Below are 15,737 nucleotides of genomic sequence, written 5' to 3'. Positions count from 1 at the left end.
CGCGCGAGGGTTATACTAAAATCGTTCTACTAAGTATACAAATTGAAAAGAAAACTCGCAGAAACGAAAACAAATAGACTTTCTTTGAATCATTCTCTAAGATTCTTTCACGATTCATTCATTCATCATTCATCGACATGTTCATCCCGTACACTCGCACACACGCTACAAAAGGACTCGAGATTTACAGAATAATCGCGGCAACAGAATATAAACAAAAAAATTATATAAAATCTTCCACATGAAATTTTGCACATTATTATTATTATTAATATTATTCTTTATTTTTTCGATTCGCGTCTACCTTCTTAGTTTCTCTAACTGTTAAAGGGCTCGTCAAAAGCATATACAAATGACCGTCGCCATTGTTCGTAATCGCTATCTAATCAGTTTTTTATGGCACGTATTCTCGTACAAGCCCTTTTCCTTGCGGATATTCGACAATATCCGTTTTGCTATCCTTTTCGCCAACGTTTGCTTCCTCGTACAAACCCCGCGATATTACACCGAGTCGCAATCATAACGAACTCGTATATATACGTATATAACTCGTATATATATATTCGATTTTTCTCTTTTTTTTACACATACGATAGAACCCGTGGAGTTCTTTTAGCTTCTTTTTTTGTATACGATTATCAGACTTGGACGTGAAGATCTATTATATCTTAAAATCGTAGTTCTTTCGGGCAATCGCGCCAGAGATCCACTGGTACCCAACAACGCCCGTTAAAATTTTCGAAAAGACTTACAATAGAATTTTTCGTCGCATAGCACCATTTCGAAAAGTGACGCGACGCGACGGTGAAGAGTCGCGACGCGCCCGGTTCGCCGGAAGTTACCCGCGGTCTTACAAAAATAACAACAGTGGTAGCAGTTTCGCTTCATCTTGTGCCCGATTCTTGCGCTCTGCAATCGATAATTCTGTGTGTTTCTCGACTCGTTGAATACCACTGGAAGGGGCTGTTATTAATCAGCCGCGGTCTCGCACTCGGCGCCGGAACGCCTACTTTCTTATCACGAAAGAACCATCCGAAAAACGTGAACAACTCATATTCTTGAAAGACATCAATATAGAAATCTGATTTTCTTTTTCGCCAGAGAACGACCCAGAATGGACCTTTCTTCCTCTTGTACATCTTAGGGTTACGAATATTTTAACATTATTTTCTCATATTTATTTCTTTTGATCAGAGTATCCTAAAACGAACATATTCTATCAATATGTCTACATTTAACATGGATATACCGTTGGTAATTTTTTTTAAATCTGTTTTCAAAGTATTTTTTTTGTGGTGGCCCGCGATGTCCGATCACACGTTCGGCAGCGGCCGCGTAACAATCAGTCAATTGCTTTAATTTTCTTTAGTTTCTATCGAAATAAAATGAAATAGAATGAAAAGGTACTACGTGCTCTTCCGCACACCAACACACGGTGTTAGAAAATAAAAGATCTTCACATGTTTCTTCCGAATGAAAAAAAAAAGAGACCATCGGAAATATTCTGCAAAATATCGTTTTCGTTCCTCGAAAGAAACAGCGATACGACAATCGTTGGCCACACGAGTAAGACAGCCTGTACATTTACTAAACTTAACCTTCTTACGTAATATTGAAAGATAATGCAGGATTTATCTAGCTTAATGATTTACGTGATTATATACACTATATACATGTCGCTGCTATAACATTGCATGCGTGCGCTTATATCATTAGGAGTGACTACAGATCGGTGTATGCGATTGTGTGTGTTTGCATGTATGTTTGTACGAGTGCTTTTTTATTAGAATGAAAATTGCCTAACTTATACATTACATAGGGTTTTCGCGAGCGTTACTATATAAGATTTACCATTACACAGTAAACAATTATTCGTTCCGATGATCCGCCGGTCACAAATATTTACCCTTTTCTTCTTTGTGTTTTGAATCTTTATCACATAGTACATTCCAAATAAATCATAATGTGCCTTACGAAACGAAAACCAAAAATAAAAACTGAATGAGCTGAAAATCAACGATAACAATACATATGCATTTATTTGTACGCTTTAAAAAAAGAAAAAGATAATTTTTAGGAGGAGAGCCTAATAACAAAAAATATTTGGAAACTCTAACATGAGACACTGAAAATGCAAGCTTTTAAATCAGATTTCTTTCCTTGAAATATAATTGAAACTGAAAAACACGCGTATACAATTTACATATATAAAATAAACATATAAAAATAACAATTTTCCTTCGAATGTCTTCTTGAATATTAAATCTTTTTTTGTCGCATTTTTATCACAGGGTGTATTTTTTCTTAATATCGATAATCCTCCAAAATTTCGAGCAATAAAATAGGCAAAATAAGATTCTAACGCATTATTGCAATTTGTTGAATATACATAATCTATTACAAAAATATTCATAATCAATTACGTAACCAATTTGCCGATATTTTATTTTATCTTTGCACGAGATATTGGGGAACTATTCTTCTATCATAAACGAACACTGTGAATAACATTGCTGTGAATAATTACCAATTATTAATCGAATAAAAACAACATAACTGAACGTAGATAATCTCAATGTGCCGCATTTTTATCCATACAATCGCGCTTCGTGCGTGCTATATACGTTTCGACACGAGCCGAAACAAGTCCGACGGATCCATGTTTCTCTAGTAATCCAAGCATCCTTCGCTATGCCGGAAACCCTACATGTTGAGATCCCATTTTCTATTTAGACGTTGGAGCAGCCGGCTGCTGATACGGCGGCTGCCCCGTTATCCCCGTCAGTCTTGGTTGCGAGGAAACTAGTAATTCTTTGTAATACGCGCTAAATTCCGGTGGTAGAAACGACGTCGCGGCAGCAGCGGCCGTGGGCGGAATCGGTGGCGGGAACAAGCCGTTGTAGAACGCGGAGTAGTACATAGGGTCCAATATCGGTAAGAATTTGCCGGGCGCGTTCGATAGTTGTGGTAAAGGGAATGCGGCAGAATTGTTTTGCGATACTGCCGGCACAAAACCCGATGGTATGCTGGGTAAACTGTGTCGTCGGCCGGCTTCGCTTTGCCTAGATTCTTGCTGTTGCTGCTGTTGTGCTACCAAAGACGACTTCTCGCTCTCGCTGATCCTACGATGCTGATGATCCCTGCTGGCCTCTGCGGCCGCTTTCCTCCTGTCAATACTTATTTGTTGTTGTTGCATCGTCGTTGCCTGCATTCTGGGAAACGAATTTCCACTGTGATTTAGGTGATTTAAGTTGGGTACGTTAGGTATGACGGGATGACTCGGCTTTCTCGGCGTATATGGTGAAATCGGCTCGTTTCTCGCCGCATACTTTCCGTTCACCTGATGCTGTTGTTGCCTTCTCTGCGCGCTATTGACTGCCCCTATTGCATTACTTTTATTAGGTGGACTCGGTATCTGGACATGAGACGGTATACTTGGATGATGATTGTTTTTCTGCTTGTTGGGATTTACGAGAGTAATCTCGAGGTTATTAGAAGCGATGGTTCGACTGTCAATTACGTTCTGATAGGGAGGAAAGGATACTCGTTTCGAGCAATCGGCGGAAGATCTGTCTAACGTCGGTTTGTCCTTAGCCGCGGATAAATTCCGCACTTCCAGATTTAACGGATTAGGCCTCGGCACTACAGGTACTCTGACTATTTCTAGACTGGGCCTGGGGAACGTCAGTTTCTCATTGGATTTCTGCGTAAGATCGAGAACACCTCCTTGTCCATTGTCGTTGCTCATTTGCGAATATTGCGAGCGTTGTTGCGATTGTTGATGCGGATGCAACGAGCGATGCTTCGGAGAGATAAGAATATCCTTAGGATTCCCGTAAACTGTCCTCTCGTTGTGCATAAATATCGATTTCGACTGTGTCACCTTAGGCGGCAACAACCTGCCGTTCGGAACATTTGGTGATACGAAGCGATTATTTGCCTGCTGTGCAAGCGGAATCGTCGTCGAGATCGATGGTGCGACGTTCGCGTTCGCATATAGCTGCAGTAGCGTAGCATTGTTGGAATTACCGAGGTTTATCACCCGACTGTTTATTACATTATTGTTGTTCATCGTGCTGTTATTATTATTATTGTGATGAGCCGGTTGTTGCTTGCCTACCGGAACTCGCGACTGATGATTCTGATGCTCCTGCGATGAGGGCAACATATGTCCTATGTCGGGCGTCACGGTGACGGATATTAATTTGGGAATGGAGTTGGGTGTGGCCGGAATCGGATACGGTGAGATCGACGGTTGTTTCTCCTCGATGGACCTCATGGCCGGCGGCGGCGGCGTCTGTTGCAGCGGTGTAGTGACGCTGCTTTGGATCACGCTCGGCCGTGCATCCAGATCGACGGCGGTGACCTCGAGACCGCCTTCGCGGAGAATCTCGAGTTTGCGTTTTTTGAAGCTGGGAATGATTATCTTGTCCCGACTCGTATCGCTCTCGTTCTCGAGGTCGATCACCTCGGGCGATCTCGGCGGTACAATCGTTTTTTCCGCAAATTTCTCGCCGCCGAACAGCGGTATATTCTCTTTTCCCTGCGCTAGTAGAGTAGTTTGCTTGGGATCCAGTTTAATCTCCTTCATATCCTTTTCCGGCGGTGGTGTTAGAGAGACGACTGCCGATGCATTCGTCGCTACGCTGGTCACAGGCAAGCCCGGTGGCGAACACGATGGTGGAACTTGTTGGGATATCAAAGGACTATTGAGCTGTCTTTCCAAGACGCTCTGATTATTACTGGTACCGTTCGTTGGAGTTGTGGAGGGTGTGCAGTTCGGAGTCGAAATAGACGTGTTGGAGGATGGCGGTGGACTTGGCAGTTGGCTAGCTTGCTGGCTGGAAGGTGTCGCGCTATTGGCGATTATTGTGTTCAGGGATTTTAAACGTTCCGGTTTTACTCGTACGCTACGCAACGAAGACGTCTTGCCGGATTCTATTTTGGGTTTCTCATTCGAGAGGAGAGTCTGAAAGTGCGAGAGATACAGTATAAATAATTTGTCTCAATATATAATATAAGATACATAGGAAATGTAACAGTTATATCTGTATCTTTGCGTTAATTAAATTAAAACGCAATTTACCGTTGCTGCTGATATTATTGGCTGCAGGGGTGATATTGTAGTTGCGGAAATTGCTTCTATAGGCGGAGATGTCTCTGATGGATACGAATCACTAGGCTCTTCCTTGATATCTGAATCCTCGAACACGCTCATACTCTTAGTACGTCGTCCATGATTCAGTCTTACTTTTGTCTCTTCACCTCGCTGATACCTTTCGTAAGGTAATAACAATCTGCAAAAGATCCTTTGTTATTATGCAAGTACGGTATAAACATCAAAAATTGCTACGTTATAGGAAGAAAAAAAATATTAATCATAGAAATATTAATATTTGTAGAAATGTAATAAGGATCTAATAGATATTTATTAAAACATTTTACCTTTCATAATGTCTACGTGTAATAGTCGCCGCGCTCGTAGAACCCGTATTGCCGCCAATGTCGTCGTAGATAGTTTTCCAAAGACGGCCAGCGCTGACGGAATCGTAACCACCGAGCATTTGCACCTTCGTGTAGAACAGGAACAGATCGACTAGAGATAAAAAGACACATTTAAAACCATTGTCCAAAACTGTAAACACAGGGTGATTGTGATATCGATTTTGCGAGAAGAAAACCCTGCTGTATGTTAGCTCTGTGCAGTCTGACGGTCGAATCACTGTCGGAATTACGCGAATTGAAATTCGAAACATTGAAAAAATCGATCTGACCATCCGGTGGCAAGACCGGTCATCGGATACCGAGGAAAAATAACAAGATACTGACTCTGCCTGTAGCCCAGCAGTGGCATCTTTCCGACCGGCGTACCCCGAGAGTTCATAAAACTCTGCACGTCGGTGATAAACTTCTTCTCCTCTGCGCTGGTTTTCCTCTCACTCCGCCGTACCGCGGAAGAGGGTGGCCTTCCAACTGTGGGTATAACTAGGCTAGTGCTAGTATTCGCCGGTGTGCTCCTCGACGTCGATGCCACCGAGGCTTCGCTCTCGTTCGAAGATTCGCCCGGCGAAACGCTACGCTTTTTACGTTTTCGCCGTGGTCTGCCCTTTAATTTTGGTGCTGAAAAACACAGATAAACATATTAAAGCATCGTTAAGATTCACCTACTTTCTTCCTCCCTTGCCCCTCTCAGAGATTTGCATATCTAATGCTGTATTTTTTGTTCGTACATATACATATATTAATTTTTTTTTTAGTATATAAGGCTTGATAGAAAAAACGCTAATTAAAGTCACACAGCAATTTTATTGCTGCGCGTAAATACTTTGTGTCACTAATAATTGTTTCGATATCGAAATCATCGATAAGAAAGCCAAATTACACATTTATTGTCACTTAATGATGACTGAAATAATGATTTTCAAATTGAAGCATATATCTATTTATATATAAAATTTTGTTTATATTATAGATAGTAGATACGCAATGTTTTTAAAATTAAATAAACATATTTCATAGGAAATAATTGTTTCAAGGTAATAATCGTAAGCACAATAATAAAGCAGGTAAGAACACGCATGAATATTTCGGTCAAATATTTCATAGTAGTGTATGGTTACAAGGTCGAGAAAGTATTTATCTATTTTGATGCGAAACAATGTTATTGATAAACAAACTAGAACGTCGAAATGCCTCGGAAGTTCGTAGTAACACAATTTATATGCGATTATACGCGATCGGTTCATATGAAACTTTATTAATTTAACTATTTAATAACGTTCTTTACAACAAAATATGAGAATAACTATATTATAAAATCCACACATGAAGTGCAATCTCTTCTTTCGTCCATTGATTGCATACGTATTATTAATTATTTATAAATAATATTTATGAAATTGCAATCGTAGTTTCGATTTATTTTGATACACGTTGATATATATTTTATATAGAATAAAATGACAAAATGTTACGTAAAACATGGTATATACCGAATATTTTTTAAATTAAACAATAAAAAATAGAATGGATAATATTACATCATAGTTATTACGGCATTCGATTATCTTTAACAAAATAATAAAATATTCGATTCTCTGCGAAAATAAAAAAATATGTAAGACAACACATGCTTGACAAATGCTTTAAAACAGTTGGCAATAACTTGTATATTTTATATACTTAACAAGTCAACTACTACTTTAACTTCGTATTATATAAAAACGAGTTTCAATCATGTGTATTACATTGACAATATATGCGTGATAACAAAATCGATACAAAAACGAGATTTATATTCATTTTGGAAATGTTTTTAAGATATATTCTATTGTCTCTTACCGGGTATATTCAGATAAACTACTTGATTATTCCGAATTCTCATTACGATGGCCATTGTGTCAGTCGTAAAATTCCAGTTACTTACAATTGCACACTTTTTAAGAATCGTATAACAACCGTAATAATTTACGGGCAGTAGGAACAGTTTAAACAATGTAAATTATGCGGACAACAGTATGTAGACTTCGTAAAAATACGACGAACGAGATAGACAAAACAAACGAGTTACAATTCTTTCGTAGATTAGGATAATTTGCACTGTCGAAAACCGATAAATTCACATAAACTTTAGTTCGCGATTACAATAATCAGTCTATTTCCGAAATTGTCCGCAATACATTGAGTCAACAGAACACAAATCAATTAGATCACGCGATCTTCCTTCGCGTTATCCTTGTCAGCAGTATATAATTTACACTTATATGCACACAACACAATATTCATTACGCTATGCTTGTCGAATCGCGATAAACGGTACCGTGGCAACAATAAAGTGTCCCGATGGCAATGAATTAGATCGATAAGAAAAAAAAAAAAAAAAGAACACTGGCGATGCGACGAACGATATCACGCGAAAGGCACACTCTTCGACGTCGCCGGTGTTTTCGATCCGAGCGTCGAAATACATACGCCACACGAGGATTTCTTTCGATTAGCCGGTTCGTACGCAAGTGCACGTGTATCGTGTCACGAGCGCAGGATCATGCGTGTCGTGCGTCGCCTCGCTCGCCTCGCTTGTTTCGCTTACGCGCGATCGATGCGTCCGGAAAACAACGAATGTGAACGTCGACGACAGATTCGCTGACAATGGGATCTAGCTTAACCATTCGATACCGTTCGTGACGCTTGGGCCTTATCTGGTCTATTACATCCTGCGGGATTGTTCCCGGCGTCGCGCGCGATCCAATGAAACGAGTTTACCGCAAAGTCAGTTTTTTTTTTTCCAGCGCCGACCGATCCTTCAATAGCTCGTCTATCTTTAAGGTCGCGGTGTGTTTGAAATCGGCATTTCTTTGTGTCCGTATGTATGTGTGTATTAGCTGTTATGTTTCTTCCAAAAAATATAGAGAGTAACGAATGGAAAATAATATTACTCGCTTTTCGAGCGGTTTCTATTTCCCTAAATTTTTCTTGATAATTATATATTTAAGAGAAGATGAATTTAGGACGAGTTTCTCGCATGTGAAACTTCGAAAGATATCATTAAAAAGATATTTATGTTTGATTATATTATATTAAATGAAAATATATATCAGTTATACAATTTGATATTATCTACTAAAATATATATAATATAATTATATTATTCATATTATTTTATTATATTAAACTTTGCGTGCGTATACACGAGAAGTTGAAGAGATTTGAAATATTTGATCAATTGATAGTCTGAAATTTTTTTTGCTTTACGATTTCGTTCTCCGTATTAATGCATTTAGAGAGAGAGAGAGAGAGAGAGAGAGAGAGTACTTCGTAATAATACTCTATATCTTCTTTTTCTTTTCTCACGCTCAGTTATTGATTTTTTTTTACGACAAAAAATGATATTATATCCAAAAAAATCTTTCCAAATAAAGGTTATTATATAAAAGAAATATACTCTCTAAATCACAATATAACCGGCAAAGAAATAACACACTCTTCCCTTTCTCTCTCACGTGAAAAAGAAAAGAATACAAAATAAAATCTTGTATTGATTGCGAGGAGTTTTCAAGAAAATTTATTTTTACAGCAAATAAAACAATAATTAATACAGTTATTTCTAATAAATAACTTCAACTGAAAGAAAAAGAGAGAGGTGAGAGAGAGAGAGAGAGAGAGAGAGAAAGCATTATGAAAACTTAATGCTAAAAGCATATCAGTGTTTTCGTGATTGCTACATGTTGCCATTTCGAAAGATAAATAAAAGTAAATATCGGTTAATAATATTAATAGATAACGTGCTATATATAGTAATACATGCACACGTAACATATACGTAGTGTCATCTAAGTAAACTTAAGGGTCACGTATTATAAGCATCTTAATAAATTAAACGCAGATACAAGTGTCTCTCAATAGTTATAACATGAATAAATATTTTACATCAATATTTCAATTTTCGAAAGGATTTTTTTTTCGAAAATTACACACAAGCAATAAAAAATTTTATAATATTTTATAATTTTTAATATTTTAAAATTTTATAATAAATATTTTACTTGTTTTGAGGAAAATATTTATCGATCACACGATTATTTCACAATATTTACATTTTGTGTTATCTACAATTGTATAAAAATAGAGATAACACAAATCGAAGCAAATTTTCTTATAGAATTTTCTTTGCTAGTCGAATCGTGAATTGAATTCAAAATAAATGATCGCCAATCGTACATACCTAAATGATTACATAGTAGTTCGTGAGTCTCGAGGTCGGGATAGTCGAAGGTGTCTCGGCAGAAGAGTACCCTGGTGCCGGGGGTCGCGGTGAAGCCTCCTAACGCGGCTGCGATGGACGAACATAACCAGGAAGGTTCGGCACCCTCGAGTCTACGTAGGAGCGCTCGGTAACGGCAGTACCTGGGATACGAGAGCACCACCACCTTCGTCTGGTAGCAATCCAACCTCTTCGAAGAATTCAGGTTGCTCTCGTATTCCTTCTGCTGTTTGTCGACGTCCGAGAAGTCGATCCCTGGGTCCGTTAGCACCTGCGGTTGCGGCATTTCGTATCGCAGCGGGCTGGCCTCCGGAGACGACGTCGGGGTCGTTGGATAGGACACCTCTCGACCCCATGACCATTCCAATGTGGGCGAAAGCCACGTGACGAGATCGTGTACACGAACAACCACCTTTTCCGATATCGTCAGCACCTCATCCTGAAAGCAAAAGGAAAATAATTGAAATTAGCAATATTAATCAGAGAAGCTTAGATATATTATTGATTATTTATCTGTTATCGATATTATCTCATCTGTAGAAAATACGCGTTCAAATACAAGATAGATCTTTATTTTTATTAATGACAACTAATGGCAAATATGTGAGAATATTCCAAAGCTCGTATATTTTTATTATAAAATTTTAATATGGCTTGTCGCGAAAATTTTTATCCCATCAAGCGAGATGTAATTCCTGATAAAAATCAATATAACATAAATGTTAAAAAATTAAAAAATGTAAAAAACGCGGCAGCTAGTATTAATTGTGTAATTAATAGAACTTTATTTTACGAGAGAAAAAACAGTCTTTGCTCGATAAAGAAAGAAATAAATCAAGATCGAGAGATCGTGAATTGGCGCGATCGAAAATTCGTACGAATTCGCGATTTCGGCAGGAATCTGGGCAAGAATTTTCCCGACAGGACACCTACGTTTACCTATCTACAATGCGGCTTTCATCGCCGCGTTTACCGACTTTCAATTGAGAGGTAGCGACTCTACGTGAGAATGCCAGGAACTTTCCCGCGAGCTTTCACGGGGAGATACAACTGTGTCAGGACGAGAGTGTGTAACGGTCTCTCATTTCCTCCAACTACATGAAATGTTATACATATATGCACATAATCCACGTGACATAACCCGTGGTTTATGCTGCACCCTCGAGTGCATCGTTATCTACTCCGCCTCCACGATAATTTAATTGTTCGCCTGTGCTTTCAGAGCGATGTCATTTTCGCCAAGTTTGACTTACTACTTGCCCCGTATGCGTCTGCTTTTCGCATTAAACGCATAAATTATTATCACTCATTTGAGCAGAGTTCAAACACTTACGCAACTTCAACGATATCATATCACATGTATCCAAATGACTTCATGTGATCTGCGCTATGCATATATAAATTTGCTTTATTGATTATAAATACATTTGCTTATATAATTTTTTATTTTTCTGTCTGATACAAAATAATAATTCTATGAAAAATTATCTCTATCCATTTTTATATCTATTTTTAATATTGTGTATATATGTGTGTGTGTGTAAGAGAGAGAGAAAAAGTAAAATAATAATAATTATCCGGATAAATAAATATAATTATATATTTATTTATCGGCATTTTTATCCTTTTAATAGAAACGATAATAATTATATAAATGTATACTAATTCGTCGAAGTTTTTAATTTTAATAGGAACAAAAACAATTTTTTTTTCCCGCGTTGAACGAAGCGTGATTTACCTCGTACACGCCCAGGGCGATTTTATACGGTAGCTAGCGGAAGATAATTTATTGGCGTTGCAATATCTATCGGGCCAAAGTTGGGAAACGGCTTTATTTATACGCGACATAATGTTCTATTTGGCTTGGGAGCCACTGTTGCCCGGGTTATACTTTCATCTTTTAGCTCTCTGGTGTGTGTATTCGTCCGTGTTGTATTTTCCCCCAACCCCGCGGATTCACCCTCCCCTTCCCCTTTCCACTGCCACTATACTTCCTCCCTCTCTTACCCCGAGAGTTCTTCCAATAGTAGTTTCCCTTCTACTACAACCTTTCTACCGGTCGGCTTCTATCGTCTCTCTCTATCGCCGACCTCCCTTTCGTTCTCTCCCCCTCAACCCCTTTCTTGCTCCCCTTGTCTTTGTTTCATGCCGCCCTTCCCTCATCATCCCTCTCCTGCCCCGCGCACCCTCGCCCACATCCCACCATGCGCTTCATTCCGTCGTCCCCACTTATTCGCTCGCTGTGCTTCTCCCCGACGTGTGTTTCTCGTCTCTTCCCCTCGGCTTCCGAACCGAGGCTAGCGATGGGCCCGATCCAATTCCCAAACTGTAATTTTCAATCGATTCACAAGCGGCTCTCTCGTCGAAAGCCATCGACGGACGTTAGAATAATCGCTGTCCGATCTAATAATTGAATCACGCTCGCATCGCATTTCATCACTTCGCGTTAATTTCTCGTGCAACATTAAACACCCTTCAAAGTTGTCAAAGTGTAATTTTCATTTAAGAAATAGACGAGAAAAATAGCCTTGGATTTTATTTTTCTATTCTATTATAATAGCATTATAAATTTGCGAATTTCATTCTAAAATATCAAGCATAATAATTCCCTCGAAATAATGTAATGGATTCAATTTATTGTACAAAATATAACTGAAAACATAAAAGAGATTTATATTTTCTTATATGTATATATTAATTTAATAGAATCAATTACAAATATTTTTATGTGGGCTAAATTAATTATTTAATTGCTTATTAATTATTACATTGTTATTTTGGAATCGTAATGCAAATAGTCGTGATTTTAAAAAAGCAATTTGTAATCATGAAATTACACGTCTATCAAGAAGCAATGTACTTTGCAATATTATGTTAGAATAACTCACAGCAGGTTCCAGCTATGAAGAAATTCTAAATTGCCAGGGATTAATTTCACGGAAGAGAAGGTCGTGACCTTCGAGACCACGATTGACCTTCCCTATCGGTGCCTCGTCGAAAAAAAAATCGGTACCGTTTAAATCACGCTTGATCCCATCGCTACGTTATCCTGCGCGCCGACTCGTTCTATCTCTTTGAAAGACACGCGAAAAACTACGATTGAAGACATCGCGTGAGATGAACAAACTTGACGGGAAATAAGCTTTCCTAAGAAATTCGTTAAAATTCTTTACATTTTAAGATATATATTTTGCGAATTTCCTCTAAACATTTATAAAAATAATAAACATTTCTAAAAGTAATATGAACGTATATCCCTATATTATCCTTCTTCTCCTTTTTATTCTTATTCTTTCTTGATTGAAAATTTTATTACGTTTCTCCAGCTTTTGTGAATATTCCCATTAGGTAGAAAATTTTGCGTTTGGGGGAGAAGTAACCTCGGTTACATCATTATTCCAACCGACGCGAGGCGAATTTTCTCCACTTTTAGTCGATTTATTACAGACGATTTCCCGAGAGTGCCCGCGGAAGATTTCGAATTTCACGACACGACTAATCGACTTGCCGAGCACGATTCCACTGATCGATTGTTTTTGTTCGCGTCCACGACGCCGGCGATCGGTGATTTTTTGCCAAACCTGATGTAATTCAATCTTGAAGTTTGCAAAGTCGCGGATTTAACGTTGTCGACGATAAAACAGCGCGTGCGAAATAAATATATCGATTTGAAGTTGGAGTACTTTGCGAGAAGTTGGACTTATTGTACGAAACTTCTTCGTCGAAAATGTGACGCATTTGTGCCATCGTATATATTCTATTGTGTTGTAAAATCTCTGTATTGTCTGCAACTAAGCAAAATCGCTTTTTAACTTTTAATAATGAACAAAGTGCGAGAATTTAGCATAAGTCATTTGATCACTTTTAATTATAAATTAAATTTAATTATTAAAAAAGTACTTTAATTATAAATTTGATTTTTTTCCTTGTCAATCTTTTATAAATATTGTTTAGTCATTATTAAATTTTTGCGCTAACAATCTATTGGAAATAAAAGCAAAAAAAAATCAGAAAGAGTGCGATCAAAATTTTATTTCACTGTCGGGCATCTGTCGTAAATAATTAATTTCCATAGTCATCTCGATATCTATTTTTTTAAACATTATAAAAAATAAGATAATAATAATCCAATCTCTAATCTATATAAAATAATAATAATTCTCTCCTAAAAATGTTTTCTCTCTTTTCATATTAAAAAATTATTACAATGACAATCAAGTAAAGTTCAATAAATATGAGACCGTAGGAGTTTTCACATTTCCCATTCGCGCCTTCCGCCTTTCGCACGGGAAACGGGAGCTGCGTGCAGACGCGTAGTGTCATTATGATTGTCCTCACGTGGGTGCATCCGTGCGGCCGAATGCAACGACGTGCCACGCCGCGCCGACTGTAGTTCACCTCTGTAGCGATACACACAAAAACACACACACACGGATGCGCCGTGACATCGACGCGATGCCGCGCATCGAATCAAAGTGGAAATGTATTCTGACGTTGCTATGGCGATTCATTCGCGTCCTAAATACACCGATAACCTATCAATCCGCAAGCTTGCAGTACATAAGTAACATATGTAAAGAGTATAAGCACCTGTTTCCGTTGCAGAGAAATCGAGCATGACAATTACATTGGAGAGGATAATTTTTGAACAGAGAGAATACATTAATTTAATATTGATGTAATTATTAAATCATACCAGACAAATCAATTTGTCTTGGTATTTTTATTTAAAATTTTCAATGCAATTTTTATTTAAAGAGCTTTTGTAATTTTAATTGGTTGAAATTAGCTCTTTGAAATATAACAATAATACGCTTTTAGGAATAAAAAAATATAAAATAGAACATTTTAATAAAAATATAAAAACTCGGTAGAAAGAGAAAGAGAGAAAGAGAGAGAAAAGTAAGTTTTGCTTAATTAAAAACTCAAAAATATTAACTACATATTGCAAAGCATTAAAAAGTCGATCAGTGAGATATTACAAGCAGCAATGTTTCGTATTACTAAACGCAGTAAAGAGGGGAGAATGAAGTTGGAAGCTTACGGCTAAGGTTGGATGGGGCTAATTATCAATACGAGAAGCGCAGATAGGGGCGATCAGAGGGATGCAAACTGCATGATTAAGTTTCAAAGGGAGTTAAAAAAAAAAATGAATTGAGAGAAGTGTAGATGTCTGAAGCTTTCATGGAGATTTAAATTATAAGCAGTTATAAGATTTGTAATAGAGGAACTTATAATCAATACATGGAAAAACTGAAAAAAGAATTTTATTTTTATATTATGTTATGTGCTATACATCTTATTATATCTATTAACGTTCAGTATTTTTATAGTATAATCTTTCACACACAGTGAGAGAGAGAGAGATATTCATTTTTCTTTCGGTTTAATAATATTATAATAACAAGTATTTTAAAATAACGAAGTCACGCAACCTTCTCTCTAATCTATAAATGACCTTTTGCATTATACGCAGCTGATCTAATTTTACAAATATATGTTATAACGTATATAAACAGAGGTGAAGTTTATTCACTATATTATTAGTATAGCCACACTAAAGTCAATCAATCTGCGTAATATCATCTCGTTTTTCACTAAACTTCTTTAGCGACTTTTTATATATAATTTAAATTAAAATCAACTTCAAAGTGTCTCTCTTTCAAATAAGGGGGATAGAGGGAAGGAGGGAAGGAGGGAGGGAGGAAGGGGAGGGAGAGGAGGGGAGGAAGAGAGAGAAAGAGAGAGAAAGAGAGACATGTGCAAATATAAAGAGAGGACGATTCAAGTTTCGGTTGGCGATAAAAATGTTTTTATGTCACGAGACGCGCCTATACTGTTATCATTTTTCGAATTATCTACAACTAGAGTTGTGTAAACGCAAGACATAATTACAAAATAATAATCTCAAATTAAAATTCGTGTCGATCACTCGTCTGTTGATAATGAATATATTCCTGCATAGCGTTATCAAATT

At 37.5% G+C, this 15,737-nt stretch overlaps 1 protein-coding gene across 3 annotated transcripts in view; it reads right to left on the bottom strand.

The window, feature by feature from the left end:
• Nucleotides 1–253: 253 nt before the first annotated feature.
• Nucleotides 254–15,737, bottom strand: part of LOC115239780 (rho GTPase-activating protein gacJ-like) — a 149,476-nt gene continuing 133,992 nt past the window's right edge. Inside the window, exons 3-7 of one of the 3 annotated variants that reach the window (XM_029814492.1) lie at nt 9,722–10,199; nt 5,830–6,120; nt 5,446–5,596; nt 5,087–5,297; nt 254–4,969 (exon numbers count right to left, since the gene is read on the bottom strand). In XM_029814492.1, the coding sequence (XP_029670352.1) occupies nt 2,726–4,969; nt 5,087–5,297; nt 5,446–5,596; nt 5,830–6,120; nt 9,722–10,199 (3,375 nt within the window). In that variant the 3' untranslated portion in view covers nt 254–2,725. Of the gene's footprint in view, nt 4,970–5,086; nt 5,298–5,445; nt 5,597–5,829; nt 6,121–7,341; nt 8,269–9,721; nt 10,200–15,737 lie in introns of those variants that run through there. The other 2 variants (XM_029814493.1, XM_029814494.1) reach the window with 2 other exon arrangements.

This window comes from Formica exsecta, unplaced genomic scaffold, assembly GCF_003651465.1.
Source record: "Formica exsecta isolate Colony F162 unplaced genomic scaffold, ASM365146v1 scaffold394, whole genome shotgun sequence".
In the NCBI taxonomy this organism is placed as follows: Eukaryota; Metazoa; Arthropoda; class Insecta; order Hymenoptera; family Formicidae; genus Formica; species Formica exsecta.
This window is presented reverse-complemented; position numbering and strand designations above follow the sequence as displayed.